Consider the following 26,731-nt stretch of genomic DNA (forward strand, 5'->3'; position numbering starts at 1 on the left):
TATTTACTCATTGGTGGTTTGCTTTGCATTTACATAATTATGTAAATAGGCTGAGCATCTTTTCAATGGCTATTTGAATTTCTTTCTGCTTGTATCCTTTGCCTGTTTTTTTCCATAGGATTATTTATCTTTTTATCATTGATTTGTATAAGTTCTTTGTAAATTATCTCATAATTTTACAGTTATGATATGGCAATTCCTATCATTGGTGTTCTTTCCTTTTTACCAATTTACTATTACTGACCTGGCTTCTTTACACCCAAACCAAACAACAGAGAGGATGAAGATATAAAGAGCCAGGAAACAATGATGGCCACCAAAATTCTTTGGCTTACTAAGGACACAGAATCATACTAGAGAGGCATTCTGGTAACTAAAGGCCCTGTTCTTTGTTACCCTTTGCCCTGTACTGAATAGAAAATCTGACTTGACAATAGAATTAAAAATTTAACTTGTAATTCTCTACTGGAAAAGGCAGAGAATATTGGTAAATCTTACCTGTTTTCTTTCTCTAAACTTGGTATACATTTTAGAGAGTGGGATTTAAATAAACAATTCTGATATTTTGTTCTAAACATTTAGAATTAACTGGGCATGTGGCATGTGTCTAAACATTTAGAATTAACCAGTGGTAATCTTTGAGTGTGCTATTGATGATCTTGGATTATTAGAACAGCAGAAGAAATCCTTCTGTTTCTATTTGTTAGGAGCTGGACACTGAAACCTTGGGTACCTGCATAGATTTCCAGGTTGTGCCAGGCTGTGGTATTAGCTGTAAAGTCATCAATATTGAAGGCTTGCTACATAAGGATAACTGGAAGATAGAGGAAAATAATATTAAAAATGCATCCCTGGTTCAAATTGGTGCAAATAATGAACAGTCATCAACTTCATCTTCCATGATTATTGATGCCCAGCTCTCAAGTAAGCTAATTTTCTTCATAGTACCAATTATGGGACAAATATTAACAGATGTCTAACTTTATAATCCTGAACTGTTAGATAAGAAACAAAAATTGGCATCATGGTTTCATTCTCTCAAATGATTTTACCATAGGCCTTCTGATCACTTCACTTGAGTTACTCGAGAATATTTCCCAACTGTGCTCCTTGATTGTACCATAGGGTGACAAATGCTAGTCTTAGCTGATCTTCCATATTAGTTCAGCTATCTTTCTTTTATTTCTCATCACAGCTACTCTAAACCTTTTATATCTTGCACAAGATACTGTGGCCTTCTCCTTAGTTCCCTAAGCAAATTATCAAGTTTATTTTTCACATAGAAAATTAAGGTTCTCAGACATTTGTTCTTTGAACTTTTTGCTCAGAATGATTCCTTTTTCAGGGGAAGAGGTATCCCTCCTCTTTGCTCTAGATCCCACCCTCTCTTGATTCTCCAGGGACCTTATTCTGTTACTCCCCTTGCTTCTTTGTTTTCCAATTCTGTGCTGGCTCCTTCTCCTAAACATATAAACATTTCTTCCATCAATATCAGTGTAATCCTGTCTAGATTGTATCCTGTCTCTTATTTTCCTTTATATCTAAGCTATTAGAAGGAGTAGTCTAGGTTTACTTAATTCACTTATTCATTGCACAGCCTGTCTTCTGTCCCATCCATACTACTGAAACTACGTTTTCTAAGTAGCATTCTAAGCATTGATGACCTTATTCAATACTTACTCCAGTGGTTTCTTCTCAAGTCCACATCTTGCATGAGCTCAAATGCCTAAGGCATTTGAGAACTATTGACCATTTCTTTCTTCCTAAAGTTCTTTCTTCTCTTAATTTCATGACCATTCTTTCTCTAAATTATCCTGTCACTTACCTGGCTGTTGCTTCCAATCCTCCTCTAATTCCTCTTTTCTCTTTCTCTCAAATACTGGGTATCCTCAGGGTTTTGTTCTTTGTCTTTTTCTTATTTTATATACTCTGTGTACAATCTCATTCATATCTATTGCTTGTTCTGCCACCTCTAGGCTTTTACCACCACTCCAAAATCCACATCTCTAGCCAAAACCTGTTTTCCTAAATTTCTGGTTGGTTTGTCCATCTGCCCCCAAACATAATATACCCACCTGAGTGTTATAGCACCTCCCTACCCATTTATGCTTGAGTGATTTTGCTAACCTGCAAATATGATTATATAACTTTCTGACTAATACCTTTTATTATAGTGTTTTATAACTTATTTTTTGAATAATGAACCTTTGGAGGAATGTAATGAAAGTTATGCCTACCCCTCAGAAAATTTTTGTTTTGGAGATTTGTATGTATCCTAAACCCTATCAATGCAGTTCTGTTAGGGATTCTGGCTTTGCTGGTTGTCTCCTGTGGGACAAAGACCAGTCTCTCTGGACTTTGTTCTAGGTCTGTTCCCCATGCTATGTCTCCTATCTCCCTGCACCAACCATTTTGTCTTTTTCCACTGACCTCCATGCATTCTGTGTTCCATTTATATGGAATTACTTACAGTTCCTTTTTACATTGTGTCATTTCACGCCTATTAGATCATTTAATTCACTGTTTTCTCTGGATAATGTCCTTTCCTACAGTGGCATCTACCTCATGAACTTATTTTCATCCTTCAAGATTCAGCTCACCTCTTTCTTCAGTGAAGCCTTTGCTGACTGACATGTATAGGTAGAGATATTTGCTCCTCTTTTTAAATCACAATTGTACGTACTCTCTGTTTTTAGCATGATAATACTTTACCTGCTTGATTCTACCCAACTATATTTTATTATTTGTCTGTGAAGTTCCAGCATCAAGTATACTGACACATAGTAATTTTGTTCATTTGACACCTTTTGTTAAACACTGTTCAAGACACTAAAGAATCAGCTAAGCAGAATAGACAAAGTGACTATCTTTTGGAACTTGTATTTCTGGTGGGAGAACACAAAACAGTGAGCAAATAGATAAGAAAATATAATATGTCTGATAGAGATAGTAGTGTAGAGGAAAATAAAGGAAGGTAAAGTAGGGAATAGGGAATGCTGTTGAGTATTGTGTCCCATTTTATATAGGATGATCAGGGTAGGCCTCATTGAGATGTTGGTGCTGGAGCAAAAACCTGAGAAGGGGGAAGGAGAAACCTATGTGAGTATCTGTGACAAGAACATTCCAGGTAGGAGGGATGTTAAGTACCAAAGTCCAGGGTGCTTGACTAGTTTGAGGAACAACAAGGAGAACACTGTGCCTAGAGCAGAGTCAATGAGTGGGAAGTGGGTAAGAGATGAGGTTAGAGAGCAGTACAGCGCTAGATTATGTAAGGACATTGAAAGAATTTTGGCTTTTGCCCTTGAGATGGGAAGTCATTGGAGAGTTTTGTGTATAGGAGTGACAGAATCCAACTTAATGTTTCAAAAGTATTACCCTGGATGCTCTGATAAAAATACATGGTTGGAGGAATAAGGGGAAGGGCAGAAGCAGGGAGATGAGTTAGTAGGCTGTTGCCATAATCCAGGTGAAAGATAAGTGTTTTGGGCCAATGTGTTAATAGTAGAGGTCATAAGAAGTGATCAAAATATGAATGAGTTTTGAAGGGAGAGCTAGCTGACAGATTTTCTAACATTGGATATGAGGTGTGTGAGAAACATGAGTCAAGAATTATGTCAAGGAAAAAGAAAAAAAAAAGAATTATGTCAAGGTTTGTGGCCTAACAATTTAGAAGGATGAAGTTACCATTTAAATAAAATGGGGAAGACCATTGGAAGGGCAATATTGGGGATCTCTGGGTGGCTCAGTGGTTGAGCGCCTGCCTTCGGCTAAGGGCATGATTCTGGAGTCCTGGGATCGAGTCCAACATCGGGCTCCCTGCATGCAGCCTGCTTCTCCCTCTGCCTATGTCTCTCTGCCCCTCTCTCTCTCTTTCTATGTCTCTAATGAATAAATAAATTTTAAAAATCTTTTTTTTAAAAGAAAGGGCAATATTGATGAGAACTGATCAGGAGATCAGTTTTTTACATGTTAAATTTGAGTGCCTACTAGATATTCAATTGGAGGTGCCATATAAATGGAAATAACAACTAGGCAGTTGGGTATACAAGTCTGGAGTTCAGTGAAACAGAGTAGGTTGGAGATGTAGATTTGGGAGTCATCCACTTATAGATCTGTGTCATCCAATATGATAGCCATTCATTGTATATGACTATTTAAACTTAAATTATTTGTATTTAATTTAAAATTCAGGGTTGTCTGGCTGGCTCAGTCAGAAGAGTATGTGACTCTTGATCTTGGGGTCATGAGTCTGGGTCCCATGTTGAGTGTACAGATTGCATAAAATAAATACATAAATAAACTTAAAATTTTTTTGATTTAAAATTCAGCCCTTCAGTCATACTAGCCACATTTCACTGCTCAATAGCCACATGTTGTTAATGGCTACTGTATTAAACAGTAGAAAAAGAGCATTTCCAAATTCTTCTGTTGGACAAAGCTGGTATAGCTTATATTTAAAGCTATGAGACTGGATAAGGTCACCAAGGAGTGAGAGTAGATAGATAGAAGAAGGAGGGAAAATGATTTAAGGATTGAGTCCTACACAGCGGTTTAGTGCCTGCCTTTGGCCCAGGGTATGATCCTAGAGTCCTGGGATCGAGTCCCACATCAGGCTCCCTGCATGGAGCCTGCTTCTCCCTCTGCCTGTGTCTCTGCTTCTCTCTCTCTCTCTCTCTCTCTGTATCTCTCATGAATAAATAAATAAAATCTTTTTAAAAAAAGGATTGAGTCCTACAATATGATAGGTTAATAGGTCAGGGAGATCAGCAAAGAAGATGGAAGAAGTGGTGAATGAGAAGGTAACTCATAAGAATGTGCTGGAAGCCAAGGAAAGAAAGTATTTCAGGAAGGAGGGAGTGATCAACTGTGTTAAATGCTGCTAATAGGGCAAGTAAGATGAGGAACAGGAATTAGCCATTAGATTTATGAAAGTAAAGATCAGTGGTACACTGTGTGAACAATTCTTTGGAGTAGTAGAGTCAAAAGCTTTTTTTTTTTGGTGGCCTTTTTGGATTTTATTTTATTTATTTTTTTATAAATTTATTTTTTATTGGTGTTCAATTTGCCAACATATAGAACAACACCCAGTGCTCATCCCGTCAAGTGCCCACCTCAGCGCCCGTCACCCAGTCACTCTCACCCCCCACCCACCTCCCCTTCCACCACCCCCAGTTCGCCTCCCAGAGTTAGGAGTCCCTTATGTGACAAAAGCTTTATTGGAGTGGGTTCACAAGAGAATGGGAAGATATGAATTGGAGATAGTCAATAGAGACAACACTTCCAAGTTCTGCAGTACAGAAGCAGAAAATTAGGGCAGTAGTAAAGAGGTAAGTAAGATCAAGAGAGTTTTTTTTTTTTAAGATAGGACTATGTGCAACAAAGATAGAACATGTGATTATGCAGTAGAAAAAGAAAATTATTGGAGAAATGTTCTAGAATAAGCAAAGGAAAGAGGTCTAGTGCATAAGTGGAGAAGTTGGCCTTAAGTAGGAGCAAGGGCAGTTTATAATAACAGAAGGGAAGCTACATTTGTGTGTACATAGGCATAGGTAGTTGATTAGAAGAAATAGTGAAAGGGATTGTAAGGGAAAGGAGGGGAACTGAGTGGGAAAAATTAGAGATGGAGACAAACCATGAGAGACTCCTAACTCTGGGAAACAAAGGGTTGCAGAAAGGGAGGTGGGTGGGGGGATGACCTAACTGGGTGACGGGCACTGAGGCAAGCACTTGATGGATGAACACTGGGTGTTATAGTATATGTTGGCAAATTGAATTTAAATTTTAAAAAAAGATGTGGCAGTGAGAGCTTGCAGAAGTTCTCTTGATTGCTTTTTAGTTCTTTTTAAAGTAGGAAGCCGATTCATTATCTGGCCATATATGAGGGTTAGAGAAGGGAAGATATAAAATAGCCCTTTAGAAGGAATGGAGAATGAATGGACTAGGGAAGTGTAAAATTGCCAGACAACTCTAAGGGCTTGTGTAAAGTTAGTGGTCACATGTTTAAAATTAGATATCAGTATGGTTGTATGTTTTCATCCAACCATATTCAGCTACTGAGGCATAGCAAATATTTTTAATTTAATTCAGTTGTGTGGAAGATCAAAGGGAAAGCTTCACCAAGAAAGTAACATTTGAACTGGCTGTTGAAGAATATGATGGAGTTTGATAATTGGAGAGGAAGGTAAGGACATTCCAGGTGGAGACAAAGCAAAATGTGCAAAGGCCCAAAGGCATAGAAGAGCAGAGTGTGTTTCTTGAAAATTTGGAAATTACTGTTGTGGACTACAGTCTACCAAAAATACAACATATTGACTGAGTAAGGTTAGACAGGAAGAACGTGCCTCGCAGGGTTTTTATAAGTATTAAATGATCTCACTAAATGTTGTTTCTGTACTTTATTTCAGATACTCTTAATGCTCAGCAGTACAGAGTCCTCATTGGTAACCGGGAGTGGATGATTAGAAATGGTCTTGTTATTAACAACGATGTAGATGATTCCATGACTGAACATGAAAGAAAAGGTCGGACTGCTGTATTGGTGGCAGTTGATGGTAAGTATGCTATGATTCAATGATGTGCTCTCAGTTATTATTTTATGTATATTTTTGAAAGACATCTGAACTTAAGGGCTTTTAAAAAGCAGCCTGAATACAAAGTAAAAATGTTAGCAATACATAATTGTTACTGATTAACTTAGAATTCTCTTACATTTGCCTGGCTTTGTTATTTTCCTCCCTAGCCTATGGTTTTCTTTAAACAAACAAACAAACAAACAAATAAACAAACTAATCAAGGGTTTTTTTAAAACCTAAAAATCATGGGCACCTGGGTGGCTCAGTCAGTTAAGCATCTGCCTTCAGCTCAGGTCATGATCCCAGGGTACTGGGATTGAGCCCCATGTTGGGCTCCCTGCTCAGCTGAGAGCCTGTTTCTCCCTCTCCTTGCCCCCCACCCCCCGCTCATGCTCTCTCTCACTCAATTTCTCTCAAATGGATAAATAAAATCTTTAAAAAGAATCTAAAAATGACATAACATTAAAGTAATAGCAAAATAAAATAATGTCTATAATCTCATCCTCCTAATTCAATGTCAGTTTTAATTACATGTATTCCATTTCTAGTTTTTTTGATACCAAAAATGTAATGTACCAAATATGTATATTGTATATGTATAATATACAATATATAATACATACATATATAGAATTATAATATCAGTATACATATTGGTTTTTTAAAAAGATTTTATATATTTATTCATGAGAGACACAGAGAGAGAGAGAGGCAGAGACACAGGCAGAGGGAGAAGCAGGCTCCATGCAGGTAGCCCGATGTGGGACTCCATCCTGGGTCTCCAGGATCACACCCCGGGCTGACAGCGGCGCTAAGGGGCTGCCCAAACATATTGTTTTTAATTGGGTGTATTTTGCATATAAATTTTACCTCAATGCAGTTGAATAAAATTTTAAATTTTTAAATGTAAAATCCCTTGTACAGGTATCCCTGGGTGGCTCAGGGGTTTGGCACCTGCCTTCAGCCCAGGGCATGATCCTGGAGTCCCAGGATCAAGTCCCACATTGGGTTCTTGCATGGAGCCTGCTTTTCTCTCTGCTTATGTCTCTGCCTCTCTCTCTCTGTGTCTCTCTTGAATAAATAAATAAAATCTTTAAAAAAATAAACTCCCTTGTACACATACCCTTATATTTTGCTTTATTCATTTATTTACTATATTCATAAATATTTTCTAATTTTATTTTAATTCTGCATAATTTATCATATACTGTAACTAACATAATCATTCCCTTGTTGGAAATTTAAGCTATTTGTAATATTTCTTTATTATAAAAAACACTGATAAACATATATCAGGTTTTAGGTGTTTTCTTTTGTTAAATTATTTCTTGGGTAAATTTCTAGCTATGAGATTAGTCAACATTTAAAATCCTTGCTAAGTATGAAGGCAGTATCTTAACTATGACATTTTTAGGTCCAGGAAGAAGCAGAAACTACCATTTAGTTTTGTTTTTAAAATAACTACTTGCAGTGATTTCTTTCCCCCAGTATAAAATGTCAGTTTTGTCTCAATCCACCCCCTTCACCTTAAAAAGAAAAAGAAAGTATTAGTTTTCAGTGTCATTTGCCTTAAAATGAACTACAGTGCTAGGAACTATCACTGTTGATAGGTGCTATCAACCAATACTTCTCAAAGGAAAGAAAATGAGTCTTTTAGTATCCTATGAGGTCTCTTTTCATTTTCTAATTACTACTTTCATTAGTAATCGGTACCTCATTCTGTGAAAGTTTCATAACTAAATTTGGAGGTTGTCACAGATTTTGTGGAATACAGCCTGTGTGGGTTTGGAAACATTTTGAATTAAGCTAAGGCCTGAATAACTTTGCTTAACAAAATTAATTTCTTTCTTAAATTTTAAGTTAGAATATTATTCCTACTTCCATCATATTCCAAACTCTTATTTTCTGGTGTTCCTGTTTAGATGAGCTGTGTGGTTTAATAGCTATTGCTGATACAGTGAAGCCTGAAGCAGAATTGGCTGTCCATATTTTGAAATCTATGGGCTTAGAAGTAGTTCTGATGACTGGAGACAACAGCAGAACAGCTAGATCTATTGCTTCTCAGGTAATTGGTTTACTTAGTTGTTGGGGTGAAGGGTATGTGTAACTTCTACTTCTGTCATATACAGTTTTTTTCTTGCTTTCAAGTGCTAAAGATTCACGTTACCTATTATTTTCCTGTATCACTGAGTACTGATATCTGGTTCTTTGAAGAACAGTAGGCATGCTGTATGGGAAGGACTTTGGACTTTGTGTGTTACTATTATAACTAAAGAAACATTTACTTAATTCATGAAATACTTCAGTTACACCATACACCAGTGTCTGTTGATACTTCCTTTGAAATGTTGCTCATATTCTTTATCAGTGCTGCAAGCCTAAGCCAGGCTCTCAGATACCCAATCTCTCATGCCTAAATTACAGCAAGAGCTCCAGGCACTTTCCATCCTGAACATCACTGGTGGAACCATCACCTAATGTACCACTTTGACATATTTTTCTGCTACTGACCCCCTACATTTGCCTTACCTACAGAACTTTTCTCATATTAGTCTTTTCTACTTCAAAATGCCTTCTTCCTCCTCAACTAAATAACACAGTAATATATGAATACATTCTTATATAAAAAATGCAGAAGGATATAAAGTAAAAAGTTTAAGTCATCTTTCTCCCAATCTCCCTGTCCAGTCTTATTTCCAATATTTCGTATGCATGTGTGTTCACATACAAATGTATATTCTGATATTTTCTACATAAATTACATCTTTTTTCTATAGATTGTTTACTCAGCAGTTTTCTTTTTTTATATAACAACATATATGCTTTGGAACTTTGTCCATACCTGAACATACAAAGTTATTTTATTCTTTCAACATTACTACATGGAATTCTATAGTATGGATATATAATAATTTACTTAAACATTCCTCTAATGATGGATATTTAGGTGGTTTTGAAGATTTTGTTACAAACAGATAATGATGTACATCCTTGGACATATATCTTTTTTTAAGGGGGAGGATTTCACAGTGCTTTCATTTTTTATTTTTTAACATTTTATTTTAGTTCCAGTATAGTTAACATGCAGTGTTATATTAGACTCAAATGTACAATGTAGTGATTCAATAGTTCTATACATTACTCAGCACTCATCATGGTAAGTATACTCCTAATCCCCTTCACCTAATTTTATCCGTACTCCCACCTAACTCCCCGCTAGTAACCATCAATTTGTTCTCTATAGTAAAGAGCCTGGTTTTTGGCTTGTCTCTGTCTTTCCTTGTTCATTTGCTTTTGTTTCTTAAATTCCACATAGGAGTGAAATCATATGGTATTTGTTTTTCTCTGACCGACTTATTTCACTTAACATAATAGTCTCTAACTCCATGTACATCATTGCAAATGGCAAGAGTTCATTCTTTTTTAAGGCTGCATAATGTTCCATTGTATTTATATATACTACATATCCTTTATCCATTCATCTACCAGTGGACACTGGGCAGCTTCCATATCTTGGTTATTATAAATAATGCTACAATAAACATAGCACTGCATATATCTTTTTGTTTTTTAATAATAAATTTATTTTTTATTGGTGTTCAGTTTGCCAGCATACAGAATAACACCCAGTGCTCATCCCATCAAGTGCCCCCCTCAGTGCCTGTCACCCATTCACCCCCACCCCCCACCTTTCTCCCCTTCCACCACCCCTAGTTCGTTTCCCAGAGTTAGGAGTCTATGTTCTGTCTCCCTTTCTGATATTTCCTACCCATTTCTTCTCCCTTCCCTTCTATTCCCTTTCACTATTATTTATATTCCCCAAATGAATGAGAACATATAATGTTTGTCCTTCTCCGATTGACTCATTTCACTCAGCATATATTTTTTTGAATTAGTGTTTTCACATTCTTTGTGTGAATACCCAATAGTAGAATTACTGGATCACATAGTAATTCTATTTTTATTTATTTAAGGAACTTCCATACTGTCTTCCACAGTGGCTGTACCAGTTTGTATTCCCACCAACAGTGCACAAGCGTTCCCTTTTTTCTACATCTTCACCTGCACCTGTTTCTCGAGTTTATTTTAGCCATTCTGACAGATGTGAGGTGATATCTCATTATGGTTTTGATTTGCATTTCCCTGATGAGAAATGTTAGGCATCTTTTCACATGTCTGCTGGCCATCTGTATATCTTCTTTGGAGAAATGTCTGTTCATGTCTTCTGCCCATTTTTAATAGATGTTGAGTTTTGTGTGTTCTTTATATATTTTATATGTATTTATATATTTTGGATACTAACCCTTTGTCAGATATGTCATTTGCAGATATCTTCTCTGTGGACAGATCTGCTGCAAACCTGATCTTCCCTTGTAGGTTAAGGACATTTTTCCCTTCCTACTTTCAGGATTCTTTCCTTGTCTCTGTGTATTTTGTGAATTTGACTACAATATATCTTGGTGTTGGCCAGCGTTTGTTGAGTTTGATGGGAGTTCTCTGTGCCTCTTGGATTTCAATGTCTGTTCCTTTCCCCAGATTAGGGATGTTTTTAGCTGTAATTTGCTCAAATAAACCTTTTACCCTTTTTTCCTTCTCTTCTTTTTCTGGGACAGCTATGATATGAATGTTATTATTCTTTATAGAGTCGCTGAGTTCCTTAAGTTTACATTCCTTATCCAGTATTTTTCTTTCCCTCTTCTTTTCAGCTTCATTATCTTCCATAGTTTTTATCTTCCGTATCACTGATTCATTCCTCTTTTTCATCCATCCTCATTGTCTTTGCATCCAGTTGGTTTTGCATGTCAGTTATTAGCTTTTTAAATTTTGGCCTGACTAGTTTTTCATTCCTTTATCTCTGCAATAAGGATTCCCTAGTGTCTTCTATGCTTTTCTCAAGCCCGGCTAGTATCCTTATGATTATTGTTTTAAATTTTGGCTCAAGTATATTATGTATATCTGTTTTGTTTACATCCCTGGCTGTCACCTCTTCATGTTCTTTCTTTTGTGGTGAATACCTGTCTTGGCATTTTGCCTAGGGCACTGTTTTTTTGGTGTATGTTAGGAAAGCCTGTTATATTTTCTGTTCCTTAGAATAATGGCTATATTAAGAGGCCTGAGGCTTCAGAAAGTGTTTTCCAAGTGTGTACTCTGCTATTGTGTTTTGGATGCTCTTTCTCTCAAGTCAGTCCTCTGCAGAATTTGTCCTTGCCTGCCATGTGAGGTGTTTGGATATTGTCCAGTGTGTGGCATTTTAACAAGGTGTGCTTTGGTCTGCTTGTTAAAATAACATAATCTTATTTCCACTAGAGCTGAAGCTTTGTAGCACTCTATGATCAATATACTTGGTGTGTTCAGTGGGTTTGTGCTGGTCTTCAGGGATAGGGCCCTACTGGGCTGGTTATCAGGCTGACTAGCCCTGGTAAAAATGTACCTGCAGGCACAGGAAGGCAGAACTTGTAAGCGGCTCTACCCAACACTGGGGAGTGCTGTGTTGCTCACTGAAGTCTGTACATGCTGATGTGCTAGGTGGGGATGGCATCACCCTGCCCTGTCCTCCCTAGAGAGGGGAGTTGGCATTCGCTGCTGTTCAGGAATCTCCCACAGAAGAGCGAACAATCTCCCTTCTTGTGTCCCAGGCTTCCATCAGAACCCTGTTTTCATCCTGTCCGTGTCTGATCTGTCTGCCTGCCAGTACTCCTGTGTTTTTATCTCAGGCTTGTGGCTGGATTTCAAAAACTCCAAATTTTAGGGATCCAATACAGCAAGGACCCATGCTGATATTCTGGGGGAGGGTCTCACTATGCTGTAGGTGGTGCCAGTTTGTCCCAGAAAAGCAGTCACATGACCATGTAGGGGCTTGGAGTTTACGTTAAAGCAGAGCCAAAAGCTGGCTTCCGGGTTAGTTGCCTTCAGCAGGTGTCTCTGCTGCTATGCTAAGTAACAGGGTCTCTCAGTGGTGTCTGCTATCTCTTTGGTCCCCTGTGAGGCAGTGCCACCTTTTCCAAATGTACTCCAAGGAGATGAACTGTTTATCTTGTTGTGATCCAGGAGATCCTAATATCATGCTGTCCACTCCCAGGCGTCTGCTCTCTGTCCCCATAGGAATGCCACTAAGCCTGCTAGGCATGACCCCAGTGAAGGCACAGACTGCTAAAATTTTAGACTTTGAGCTCCGATGCTTGTAAAAACTTGTAATAATTAGCCTCTCTCCTTTTCTCAGTCAGTGGTGTTGGGGAAGAGTTTTTCTTGTGCAGTCCCCTGCACACTGCTCTCTCTCTCTCTCTTTCTCTTTTTCTCTTTCCTCTCTGTGTGATCAGGGCTTCCTCCTCTCCATAGTACCCACAGCTCTTTTCTCCCCCAAATCAACTCTCTATAGCTCCTACCTTCCACAATGTGGCTACTTTTCCCCCTCTAGACGTGAAGTTTATTCTTTCAGTCCTCAGATTCATTTCTTGGGTGTTCAGAATGATTTCATATTTATTTAGCTGTGTTTGAGGGACAAGACAAGCATAGGGCCCCCCTCCTACTCCACCATCCTAACTGTAGCCAAGATTTTTCTTCTTGATGTAGGCCTGTTTGCAATAACCTTCCCTTATTTTTTAAAAAATATTTTATTTATTTACTCATGAAAGACACAGAGAGAGAGAGAGGCAGAGACACAGGTAGAGGGAGAAGCAGGCTCCATGCAGGAAGCCTGATGTGGGACTCGATCCCAGGACTCCAGGATCATGCCCTGAGCCAAAGGCAGATGCTCAACCCCTGAGCCACCCAGGCGTCCCTAACATTCCCTCTTAAAACAGCTTTTGCTGCATCCCAAAGTTTTTGAGCCATTTTGTTTTCATTTTCATTTGTCTCCATGTATGTTTTGATTTCCTCTTCAATTTTGGGATTAGTCCATTCACTGTTTAGCATCTAACCTTCATGTTCTTGTTTTCTTTACAGGTTTTTTTGTTGTGGTTGATTTCTAGCTTTATAGTATTGTGGTTAGAACAGGTGCATGGTATGACTTCAGTCTTTTTGAATTTGTTGAGATTTGTTTTGTGGCCTAATATGTGATCTATTCTGGAGAAAGTTCCATGTGCACATGAAAAGAATGTGTATTTTGCTGTCTTAGGTTGGAATGTTCTGAGTATATCTGTTAAATCTGGCCCATTGTGGGGATGCCTGGATGGCACAGTGGTTGAGCGTTTGCCTTCGGCTCAGGGCGTGATCCCGGGGTCCAGGGACCGAGTCCCATATGGAGTTTCCTTCAGGGAGCTTGCTTATCCCTCTGCCTATGTCTCCGCCTCTCTGTCTCTCATGAATAAATAAATACAATTTTAAAAAAAGATCTGTTTCATTGTGTCCCATTGTGTCCAAAGCCACTGTTTCCTTGTTGAGTTTCTGTTTGAATGATCTATCCATTGATGGCAAGTGGGGTGTTAAAGTCACCTACTATAATTGTATTACTATTGATTACTTTCTTCATGTTTATTCTTAGCTGCTTGATGTATTTGTGTGTTCCCACCCTGGGTGCATAAATATTTACAATTCTTACATCTTGCTGGATTGTTCCTTTTGTGATTATACCTTCTTTGTCTCTTAGTCTATTTTGTCCTATATAAGTATTGCTATCCCGACTTTATTTTCTTTCTTTTTTTTTTTTTAAATTTTTTTGTTAATTTTTATTTATTTATGATAGTCACAGAGAGAGAGAGAGAGAGAGAGAGGCAGAGACATAGGCAGAGGGAGAAGCAGGCTCCATGCACCGGGAGCCCGATGTGGGACTCGATCCCGGGTCTCCAGGATCGTGCCCTGGGCCAAAGGCAGGCGCCAAACCACTGCGCCACCCAGGGATCCCCCGACTTTATTTTCATTTCCTTTTTTATGATAAATGTGTTTCCATACCTTCACTTTCGATCTGCATATGTCTTTAGGTCTGAAATGAGTCTTGCTTTTTTATCCAGTCACCCAGTATCTTTTGATTGAAATGTTTAGTCCATTTACATTCAAAGTACATACTGATAGTATGGGTTTTTTTTTTTTTTGCCATTTTGTTACTTGTTTTATGGTTGTTTGTGTAGTTCTCCTTCTTCTTTCTTGTCTTGCTCTCTTCTCTTATGGTTTGCTGGATTGTTTTAATGATATACTTGGATTCCTTTCCCTTTGTTTCTTGTGTATCTATTACCAGTTTTTGATTTGTGATTGCCATTAGGTTTATATATAACATCTTATAGCAATCTGTATTAAGTTGATGGTCACTTAAGTTTGAAGCCAGTTTTTTACTCCTCTCCCCTATTTTTTTAGGTATGTGGTGTCACACTTTACGTCCTTTGATTTTGTGAATCTCTTAGCTGACTTTTATAGATATATTTAATTTTAGCTTTTGTGCTTCCTACTTCTTACTTCTACTTACAGTCTTTCCTTTTTTTTTTTAAACAGCAGTCTTTCTTTTTCACTCAATGAGTCCACTGTAACATTTCTCGTAAAGCTAGATTAGTGGTGATGAATTCCTTTAACTTTTGGGGGGAACTCTTTATTTTTCCTTTTATTCTGAATGATAGCATTGCTGAAGAAAGTATTCTTGGTTGTAGGTTTTTTCCTTTAGTACTTTGATTGTGTCATTCCAGTCCCTTCTGTCCTGCAAAGTTTCTTCTGAAATATCTTCTGGTATTTATGGTATGGGGTAGTCTTATGGGGTTCCTCTTGCATGTACCTGATTTCTTTTCTCTTGCCTTTCTTTTCTTTTTTTCCTTTCTTTCTTCTGAGAAAGCGAGCATGAGTAGAGGGAGGGAGGGCAGAGGGGGAGTGAGAGAGAGAGAATCTTAAGCAGGCTCCATGCTGAGTGCAGAGCCTTATATGGGGCTTGATCTCATGACCCTGAGATCATGACCTGAGCCAAAATAAAGAATCAGATGCTTGACTGAGCCACTCAGGCTCCCCTTTCTCTCTTGCTGCTTTTATTTTTAATTTTTTTGTAAAAGATTTGTTATTATTATTTTTTAATAGAGAGAGAGAGAGCACACACAAGCAGGGGGAGTGGCAGGCAGAGGCAGAGGGAGAAGCAGGCTCCCACTGAGCAGAAAGCCCGATGTGGGGCTTGATCCCAGGATCCTGGGATCATGACCTGAGTTGAAAGTAGATGCTTAACCAACTGAGCCACCCAGGTGCCCCTCTCTTGCTGCTTTTAAAATTTTCTCATTATCACCTCTTTTTACCATTTTAAATACTGTGTGTCTTAGTGTGAACCTCTTTGGGTCAATTTTGTTGGGAGTTTTTGTGCCTTCTGGATCTGGATTTCTATTTCCTTCCACTGATTAGAGAAGTTTTCAGCTATTATTTCTTCAAATAAATTTTCTGCCCCATTTTCCCTTTCTTGTCTTTCTGGGATTCCTATAATGTCAATGTTATTACTCTTGATAGTGTTGCTATGTTACCTTAGTCTACTTTCATTTTTGTTATTATTTTTCTCTCTCTGGTTCAGGTTGATTGCTTTCCATTACTCTCTCCTCCAGGTTGTTGATCTATTCTTCTGTTTCCTCTAGTCTCCTGTTTATTCTCTCTAATATATTTTTAATTTCAGCTATCAAGTTCTTCATCTCTACTTTTTTATGCTTTCTGTCTCTTTTTTGATGGTAACATTGAAGTCTCCATTGTTTTTCTTAAGTCGAGGGAGTATCCTTATGACCATTACTATGACCTTATGACCATTATCTATCAGACATATTTACTTATTTTCGTTTCATTCAGCTCTCTTGCTATGATTTTGTCCTGTTCTTTCACTTGGGACATATTCCTTTATCTCCTCTTTCTAAGTTTCTGTGTCTGTTTCCATGTGTTAGAAAAGTCAGCTGCAGTTCCTGCTCTTGAAACTAGTGTCCTTATGAAGGAGAGTCCTTTACTACCCTGTAGTACAGTCTCCTCTGTTCACTAGATCCTGGCAGTTTACTGGTGTCTCCTATGTGTGTTGCATGCACTGGACTATTTTGGCTGAGCCACATTTTGCCTTCAGTTCAGTTGTCTACACTGTCTCTCTTTGCCTGTTGGCAGCAAGGTTTGGTCCCGGTGGTGTTAGTGGACCATTCTGGGGCCATCTTGAGCATGAATTGAGTCAGACCAGGTATTTGCAAGAGATTCAGTAGCACCAAACTATAGAGTACTCTACCTGTGTTGTCCCCTGAGAAGCTTTCTTTGGTGAGTAGAGCGTGCCATCAGACCCAATATCTACCTCCACCACACTGTTGGGGCCCCAGGTGGACTTGTGTGTATGATTATATTTCCCTCTGCATGGGGCTAGAGCCACTTTGTAGTGGTTCTGACCCCTGTCAGGGCTGCTTGTACACTGCCAGGCTTGTGGCACCGTTTTGGATGGGCTCTGTCCAAGGGGAGGGGGCAGGTCCACAGGAGAAAGTGTGGTCAGGGCATGGGGTTCCAGCAAGGTCTGTACTGGCCTGCTATGGGAGGGGACCTGTAGTCATCAGGGAAAACCGCTGAGTCTGGCTGGGTTGGAAGGGGTGGATCTGTAGAATTGCGTGGCAGCAGGGCACACTGTTAGTAATCTATGTGGAGAGAGTTGGAACTATGTTAGTTACCACAGGTATTGGTGTATGTAGGCTGGGGGCAGGGGAGAAAAATGCTACCTGCCAGTTCTTTGGTTCTTGGAGAAGTCTCCCAAAGATCCCTGCCCCTACTGAACACACTCTGAAATTAGTAAACAAATCTCCCTCCTGTATACCCCAGGCATTTTTCAAACTGCTGCTTCTATGCTATAGAAGCTGTTTGTTGTGCTAAGTGAGGAGAGAGGAGGAGGGACTGAATTTCTTATTATCCTCTGGCTCTCCCAGAGCTGAACCAGCTGATTTTTAAAGTTCCAGGTGTTAAGCCCCATTGATTGTAAGAACTCACAAAGTAGGCCCCTCTGGTTCTCAAAGCCAAATTCTATGTGGACTTGCCTTCCCTGTGCAGGCCCCTGTACCTGGGGCACCCAGTGTAGGGATCTGTTCCTCTCCCCTCTCCAGGCCCATCACATTCTTCCTTCCCACAGACTTCCCCATGAGTCCACCTGGCTCCAGACCGTGTCTTCCCTTCCACACCTTCCTCAACATGGCCTCTTTTGTATACCTAACTGTAGATAGTCTATTCCGCCTGTCCTTAGACCATTCTCTGGGCCATTCATACTGACATGGGTGCATCCAGTTACATCTATGGGATGAGGTGAACCCAGGATCTCCCCACTTTGCCATCTTTCCTGGAAGTCAAACATGCATCTTTTTATACTTGTATAATTATGTCCAGAATATGGCTGGAAGTGGAATTGCTCAATCAAATGATGTGTGCACTTTGATAGATCCTGCCAAATGCTCTCCAAAAAGACAATAACAGTTTACATGTCCACTGAAAGTGTATAAGAGCTCATTTCTCCATATCCTTACTATCACTGGATATTATCAATTTTTAAAATTTTGGACATCTGATGGGTGGAAAAATGATGCTTATTATTGCTGTGTTGTATTTGAGGTCCTAGTAATATTTATTGAAATGAATTTATTTTTCCTCACGTAGGTTGGCATCACAAAGGTGTTTGCTGAAGTTCTTCCTTCTCATAAGGTAGCTAAGGTGAAGCAACTTCAGGAAGAAGGGAAATGGGTTGCAATGGTAGGAGATGGAATCAATGACTCTCCAGCTCTGGCTATGGCTAATGTAGGAATTGCCATTGGCACAGGTACAGATGTAGCCCTTGAAGCAGCTGATGTGGTTTTGATAAGGGTAAGTCCTGTGTCCTGAATGTTGAGGTCTGTGACACTGCTCCACATGGTCAGAGATAATGTTGTAAAGTATATTGAGTAGAACAGTTCTTTCCTTCTAATTCACATGCTCCCAGCCTTTGATATTAGGAGAATTCAAGGTGGGAGTATGAGAAGTCATTCTAATTACTTCCAGACTTTTTCAATCCAGCAAAGCAAATGAGAATTCCAAGCTTCTGAAGTATAGAATAAGATTGGAATATACTTTATAAAAAATCATCTTCAACAACACTTGCTGAGATGATTTTAAGTGATGTAATCTACATACCAGCATATAACCCCAAAAATGTTTTCTAGACCTCTGAGAAAATTCCTGAAAAACATTTTCCAAGGCTGACTGAAATTTTTAGCAATATTTGAGATTTATAGTTAATTCATATTACCCACCCTCAGGTTCACATCACCTTCAAAATCACAGTATCAAATACAAAAGTACTTATTAAGTTAGAGTCTCTCACTAATATCACAAATTTTTCTGTTCTCAGAATGATCTTCTGGATGTAGTGGCAAGTATTGACTTATCAAGGAAGACAGTCAAGAGGATTCGGATAAATTTTGTTTTCGCTCTCATTTATAATCTAGTTGGAATTCCCATAGCTGCTGGTATGTGACTATTGGCTAGTATTACTTTTTCCTCTGAAATCATTAGAGATCTATCATATTGGAAGTTTTAATCTTATTATTTGCTTCAAGCTCAGTTTTTATATGTAGTCTGCTGGTATGGTGAAAGACCAAAAATTGTACAGGTACCTGGGTGGCTCAGCCAGTTAAGTGTCTGCCTTAGGCTCCGGTCATGATCCCAGGGTCCTGGGATCGAGCCCCACGTTGGACTCCTTGTTCAGCAGGGAGCCTGCTTCTCCCTATCCCTCTGCCTGCTGCTCCCCCTGCTTGTGCTGTCTCTCTGTCAAGTAAATAAATACAGTCTTTAAAAAAATAAAATCAATAATTGTAATTTTGAGCAATGTTCATTATGGCATAAAATGTATAAGGATTCTGATAGGTTTATTTTAATTTACTTTCTTTTCCCCTCCAGTTTTATATTTTGAGAAATTTCAAAGCTATGTATAACAAGGAAAAAAGGTACAATGAAAATCTGTATAGTCTTTATTTAGATTCACCAATTACTAATACTTTGCCACATTATTTCATCTCTTTCTCCATATGCTATCACTAATTTATTTATTTATCTTTTGATGAAGAGAACAAATTTACTTTTATAGATTTACTTAGAAAGAGAGAGAGAGAGAGAAAGCTCATGAGTGGGGGAGGGGCAAAGAGAGAGGGAGAGAGAATCTATAGTGGACTCCCGCTAAGCATAGAGCCCAAAACGAGGCTCAATCTCAATGAGATCATGACCTGAGCTGAAATCAAGAGTCAAATGCTTAACAGAATTTACTTTTAATCTTACTGTGTAAGCATTTTAGTGTATTTGCTTCCAGTCTTTTTTTTTACTTTGCATCAGTGTTTTTGTTTTCTTACATAGTTATAGCATATGGGGAATTGTTTGCTCTTCACTTTATATTCTAATAGCCAACAGGATTTTTTTAACAGGGTTTTTTATGTGTGTTCCAGGAGAGAGAGAGAGACAGAGAGGGAGGGAGATGGAGGGGGGGAGAAAAGAGGAGGAGAAAAAGAGAGGGAGGGAGATTGATGGAGCGAATAAAGGAATATGACCAAGAAAAAACAATTTAGAATTTTTAAATAAACACTTGAAAATGTCCTGTACTTAGGGATTTGGTAGGAAAAGTAATACATTGTAATTTTTTATTTAAATTTTTTTTTAAAATTTTTATTTATTTATGATAGTCACAGAGAGAGAGAGAGGCAGAGACACAGGCAGAGGGAGAAGCAGGCTCCATGCACCGGGAGCCCGACGTGGGATTCGATCCCGGGTCTCCAGGATCGCGCCCTGGGCCAAAGGCAGGCGCCAAACCGCTGCGCCACCCAGGGATCCCCATTGTAATTTTTTAGAGAGAGAGAGAGAGAGAGAGAAAGAGAAAGAGAATGCAGGGGGAGGGGCAGAAGGAAAGGGAGAGAGAGAATCTTAAGCAGGCTCCATGTCCAATGCAGAACCTGATGTGGGACTGATCTCATGATCCTGAGATCCTGAGATCATGACCTGAGCTGAAACCAAGAATCGTATGCTTAACCAACTGAGCTACCCAGGCGCCCCAGGAGTTAGTAATAACAGAAGAGAAATAGTTATCACTTTCTCATGTTCTCTCTGGTTTGAGAGCCAAAGAAGGACGTGAAATGATGTTAGAACAATTACAAACCTGTTTATAAACAAGGACACAAATGCTGAGGGAACAAAAAATAAAAGAATAGTCAAAATCCAGAAAGATTAATTCATGTAGCAAATGATTTTTTAAAAAATTATGTAAGTAGGGGCAGAGTAGAAAAAAATTATGCAAGTAATATATGATCATTATAGAAAAATGAAAAATATAGATAAGCACATAAAAAGTTAGAAGACAGTAAGTCTATCTTATTCCTATCATATAAGCCAAATGTTCAAATATCTATCAAAACCAAGTGTGGAGGGGCGCCTGGATGGCTCAGTCAATTGGGCATCCAAATTATGATTTTGGCTCAGATCATGATCTAAGGGTCCTGGGATCAAGCCCTGTGTTGGGCTCCCCGCTCAATGAGGGGTCTGCTTCTCTCCCTTTGTTCCTCCCCCACTCATGCACTCACTCTTGCTCTCTCAAATAAATAAAGTCTTTTTAAAAATAGTGGATGAGTTTGTAGAACATGAATTCATACACTATTGGTGGGATTATGATCTGGTCCAAAGCACTTTGGAGAACAACTGACAGATATCCACCTAAAGTAGAAGATGTGCCCATGTTATAATCCAGTTTCACCTCTGGTATGTACCCTGGAGAAATTCTCAAACACATGCACAGGGAGACATGTACAAGAAATGTTCACAGCAACACTCTATCCTCCTGTTGGTGGAGATTTATGTGACTGCTGATTTTTCACTTATAAAGTGCTGAATAACTATCAAACAAGGAAATTATTTGTATCTATGTATTAGAAAAACATTAACAATCTGTTTAGTACTGTCTGCTCTAACTAATCCAAACTTGTTTCCTAGGAGTTTTTATGCCTATTGGTTTGGTTTTGCAGCCCTGGATGGGATCTGCTGCAATGGCTGCTTCATCTGTTTCAGTAGTACTTTCTTCTCTCTTCCTTAAACTGTAAGTATGATGGCTTGCTCATGTTCGCATTTTATATTCCTTTTATCATCCACAGTCGGTCTTGGTAGGTCTTATTCTTGTGTGATAGGCCCAAACTGTTCTTAATAATGAATGTTAGTGGGCAGCCCTGGTGGCTCAGCGCCACCTTCAGCCCAGGGTGTGATCCTGGAGACCCAGGATCGAGTCCCACGTCAGGCTCCCTGCATGGAGCCTGCTTCTTCCTCTGCCTGTGTCTCTGCCTCTCTCTCTTTCTCGTGTCTCTCATGAATAAATAAATAAAATCTTTAAAAAAATAATGAATGTTAGCTATGTAATTATCATCTTATGTAGTCTCTACCTAGCTCTGAGTGTGGTAAGAATGTAATGCATTGGCTCTGAGAAGTAAAATTTCTGATTGTGTGACTCCATAAAATTTTTTTGAGCTACTTTCCTAACAGGAACCACCTTTGTAGATTTCATACCAGGCAAATATATTTCCAGTTTTGAATATAACAAGTTTCTAGTTCACATTTGGTTATTTCAAACTAGTGTACCTTTGTATATGTTCAGTTACAGAAAACCAACTTATGAGAATTATGAACTGCATGCGCGAAGCCAGATGGGACAGAAAAGGCCTTCGGAAATCAGCGTTCATGTTGGAATAGATGATACATCAAGAAATTCTCCTAAACTGGGTTTGCTGGACCGGATTGTTAATTACAGCAGAGCCTCCATAAATTCACTACTGTCTGATAAACGGTCCCTAAATAGCATTGGTACCAGTGAACCTGACAAGCATTCACTTCTGGTGGGAGACTACAGGGAAGATGATGACACCACATTGTAACAGGCCATCCAGCTGATGATGTTATGCACTGATACAGCATTAATGATGTCTTCTTAACTTTTCAAAATATTGTGGAAGGATTTTCCATTGGTCTCATGCCCTTATGTTAGGGAATCTATCTGACTTGCATTTGTCTAATGGCAAAAATATTGTTTTTCAGAGCATTGGCTCTTAACCTAGCTTTATTTAAAGTGAATTTCCAATTCTTTTTATTTTCACTAGAAACAGAGAATGTAGGCCAGTAAGATTTACAACAAGCCCTACAATTGAAGATTGCTGAATTGCTGCTAAAGTGATAGATACTTTTTTATTTGACCAAAAAGAAAAGGCTCAAGAAAAAGGATACTTAAAAGTTTGAAGATCTGAGAGCATGATCTTGAGGACATTCTTGAGCTCTCATCCCTGCCAGGTTGGGGAACAAGGGCTTTTAAAACACTGTATAAAGCATGTGGTTTTAGAAGGAAAACAGTAGAAACTGTTTAAAAATAGATGTGCCTTATTTATTAGTGGCTTTTTCCCCCCTTATTCTCCCCGCATCTTTGTCTTTGTGGTTGCTTTCTTAGATGCACCAGTAGTTTTTTGTTGTTGTTGTTCTTTCAAGTGAGCTAAGTGTAGGCGATTTTTGATTGATAAAAATAACTGACAACTTTTCCAATATCTTTTTCCTTTGTCTTGTAGCCCCCAAAAACCTTGAGGGTCCATAGGGTTCCCTGTTTCCGATCTTTCCATTCCTGTAAAAAATACATCAGATTTTTCTTTCATTGACTCCCTAGCTCTGTACAGACTTTCAATTTGTGGGACGCCTGGGTGGCTCAGTGGCTGAGCATCTGCCTATGGCTCAGGTCGTGACCCCAGAGTCCCATGTTGGGCTCCCTGCAGGGAGCCTGCTCCTCCCTGCCTGTGTCTCTGCCTCTCTCTTTCTGTGTCTGTCATGAATAAATAAATAAAATCTTTAAAAAAAAACCCTTTCAATTCGCTCCTGCTGAGTTCCACTATAAATTGTTCTTAGTCTTTTCAGCCTTAGTCCAAAAACTTAAGATTTTGAGCCTCTTCTGCAGTTGACTTTTTCAAAGATTAACAGTACCATCTTTAACCTATACGGGTCCTATGTAGTTACCTGGATTCACTAAATGTGTCCTTTTTTGGAGAGAATATAAGACTTTAGCTGGTATATATAATTTAATAGATTTTAATTATATTTTAGTATTTTAGATTACTTCTCAAAATGACTTTAAAATACTGCTATTACACAAAGCCGCATTTACCAAAAAAATACAATAAGTTGTACTACAGAAATGAAAATCTCCCTAGGTTGTGATACCTTTTAGCCAAATCTATACTTTTCTCTAGTTTAAAGCATTTGCCCTCACTAGTTAGCATAGTTCACAAATTCAGGGGCTGTTCTCAGTGCCATATAGAGTTAGAAATAATCCCCCTGAGTGCCTAGGAGTTAATACACTGCTCAGAGATCTGGTATTTGTATCACTATTGAAATTCTTCATTAATTGCCAGATAGATCTCATATATAGAATATGGAAGTGAAAATAAATAAATACCTAATATTTTGTTCTCATTGCCATACGTAAAGCTGTTAGCATGATGCCTAGCACCTAGGACTTGTACTCAGTAAATGTTAGTTCTTTTCTCCCCTTGAGATCTGTAATCAATATTAATAATCAATTTTTTTAGGACAGAGTCTACAATCAGGTGGGAGTGGGGGGATGGGTTTCTTCCTCTCCTACTTCCTTTTTCTTTTATCCTTTCATACACTCACAAAAAAAGTTTACAACATATTCTATGTTAGCTTTTCAGATTTGGGGAAAAATCTCATTTTTATCTCAACTATCTTAGAGAATTGAAACTATTGATGAAGGTGCTATTAATCTAGAAAGGCAAACCCATTTTAATGAAATATGGATGCGTTTGTATGTCTAGGGTCTTTAAACACTTACGCCATCTTCCATGCTTCCACTTTGAATTTTAATATTTGTTTTTTATTTTAACTCTAGTGGTTCCTCATACCACAACCTATTTCTTCTAGAAGAAAGAGCTAATATGACAAATGTACAATAGACTCTTGAAAAAAGAAGCACCTCTCCTTCTCCCTTACTCTTTCTCTGTCTTTGAAACACTTGAACATAGCCAGTTACTACTTTTATTTCTATGTGTGTTTTTGAGTTGTCCTTTTGTCCTCCACTTGCCAAGGGACCCACATGTCCTAGGACAGTGAGAAGAGCACCCTATAATCTGGGAAAAATCAAGGATTTAATTTCAACCCTTACTATCAGAACAGAAAACATGTTGTTTAGAAAGAATCCTATTTTAAATATCTGTAACCACGTTTGAATTCTCTACCCCAAGTCTCTTTTGTAATCCTGAACTCCCATTAGCTTCATAGAGCAGCTGTATTCCCAGGGGAGAAAGATGAATCTGGATCAAAAACATTGCTTTCAGTTAATAACTAGCTTTAAATAACTAGTGACTAGTGAGAACAAATGTTATAAATAGATATGTGTGTATGTACACATACATGTTTACCATATAGAAGGAAAATGGATTTATATCTGAATTTGATTTTTGAATATTTGAAGTTCTTTATTTGTTGTTCCTTTATCACTCTTCTGTATTCACTCAGTAACCATGCCCTCAGTCTGAAGATAAAAAGGATGTTTTGATATCCAGTTCTGGTTCTGACTCAACTATGGGGCACCTTTTATCTTGAATATCCAAAGATGCCTTTTGAATTTCAAAGGTTAAAACACAACTAGGATAGTTAGTTTCGTAGTCTAAAGAAGTATGTTATCAGTTGTGAAAATAGAGATGTTCTTTTTCCTAGCTTAGTATCAGCATTTTAGGGTGTTAAATTTGATGCCTTGTGAACAAAAAATTTTACGTTGTGCTTTAACTTTGTACAAGTTTTTTCTTTTTTCAAATGTTTTCTTTCTTCAGAATGCTTAAAATAGCACTGTAGACAAAGTGTTTCCGAAAATTTAAGTGTGCATATCTTTTATGTACACAGCTTAAAATCAAAAATGTATGTTCTTTGAGACTTTTTTCCCATTTCTGGTGAATCTTGCTTTAAAATTATTTTTTCTTAATATTTATTCTACTCTATTTTGTTATTTTCTTTGGGTGAGGCATCTGGTTATTGGTTATTTTAATAAGAATAAAAACATTCCTGGAATCACTCCCTTTGGATTTTTTGCTTGTTTATTTCTTACTTTTCTATACTTAAAAATATTATTTTGACAAATGTACAATAAATATAAATTAAAAATATAAATTCATGCCAAATTACTATTTTTACACTAAGTTGCTATAGTCCCTCCGAAAGTTTATCTAGTATGAATCACCAAATAAACACAAAAGTATGAAATCTTGTTCTTCAATTTAAAGTGCTTCTATAATGGCATTGATAATGGATACCATCAGTAGCCAAAACCAGGTGTCTCAACCTTGTGGTTTTAGTTAAATGTTTAACTAAACATTGTTAAACATTGATTGTTTGGTACCCAACAGAGCAGTGGACAATGTTGTGCAATAATCATCTACTACAGTTAAGATATTTAGTAGTTTGTTTTTCCATAAGCATGTAATTGATTATATTTCTGCCAAGGATGTGCCTTCAAATTTATAATTATAGTATTGCAGAGAAATGTTTTTTGTCAGTGTGTCTTTTGTTAAACCATCCAACTCTTCTTCCAGCAGTCCCAAACTACCCTGGATTAAGTTATGTTTTTTTGACTGTTACTCAATGGTGGGGTAGGATTGGAGGCAGCACTACACATTCACGAAGAGTGGGAGGGAAGAAAACTGTTTTCCTTCACTTCCACTCCACCTGCTATATCATTTAGTGAGGATGAGAAACAATGAGAGGAATATAGTTGTCCTCAAAAGGAATTCTGTAATCTCTAATACATTCTTGATATTGTCTATCCCAAATGAGCTTAATGGAGACAAGAGGTTTTCTTGCATTTGGGGGTCCCTATACAGTGCGGATCCCACCCCAAATATATTCTTATACCAAACACTTTTGTGGGTTAAGGAAAGGGTTTTTAACTTATTGTAAGGAAAAACTCATTTTCATTTCTCTCCCTTAGTCTTGAGACCATTCAGGTTGATGAGATAGGTTTTACTTATATCTGAACATGAGTAAAATCCCTGAACTGGTCAGGGTTTACTGACCCTCAGTGGATTTACTGAACTCAATCCACTGAGCTGGTCACTCTCTCTTCCATTGGTGTCTTGACTAACCTCAGAAGGATGTGCAGGATAGCAATATCCTGGGAAGGTTTCAAAACCTTCCAGACAAAAAAACAAAAAACCAGAAAAGCTTCCTATTGG

At 38.2% G+C, this 26,731-nt stretch overlaps 1 protein-coding gene across 12 annotated transcripts in view; it reads left to right on the forward strand.

Moving 5' to 3' along the window:
* Positions 1-26,043, forward strand: part of ATP7A (ATPase copper transporting alpha) — a 153,161-nt gene extending 127,118 nt beyond the window's left edge. For 11 of the 12 annotated variants that reach the window (XM_038587767.1, XM_038587768.1, XM_038587769.1 and 8 more), the window contains 7 exons: positions 708-924; positions 6,405-6,551; positions 8,495-8,637; positions 18,114-18,317; positions 18,841-18,958; positions 21,459-21,561; positions 22,111-26,043. In XM_038587767.1, coding sequence (XP_038443695.1) covers positions 708-924; positions 6,405-6,551; positions 8,495-8,637; positions 18,114-18,317; positions 18,841-18,958; positions 21,459-21,561; positions 22,111-22,387 — 1,209 coding nt within the window. In that variant the 3' untranslated portion in view covers positions 22,388-26,043. The remainder of the gene's footprint in view (positions 1-707; positions 925-6,404; positions 6,552-8,494; positions 8,638-18,113; positions 18,318-18,840; positions 18,959-21,458; positions 21,562-22,110) is intronic. The other variant, XM_038587777.1, reaches the window with a different exon arrangement.
* Positions 26,044-26,731: the final 688 nt, after the last annotated feature.

The sequence above is a fragment of the Canis lupus genome, chromosome X (assembly GCF_011100685.1).
Source record: "Canis lupus familiaris isolate Mischka breed German Shepherd chromosome X, alternate assembly UU_Cfam_GSD_1.0, whole genome shotgun sequence".
NCBI lineage: Eukaryota > Metazoa > Chordata > Mammalia > Carnivora > Canidae > Canis > Canis lupus.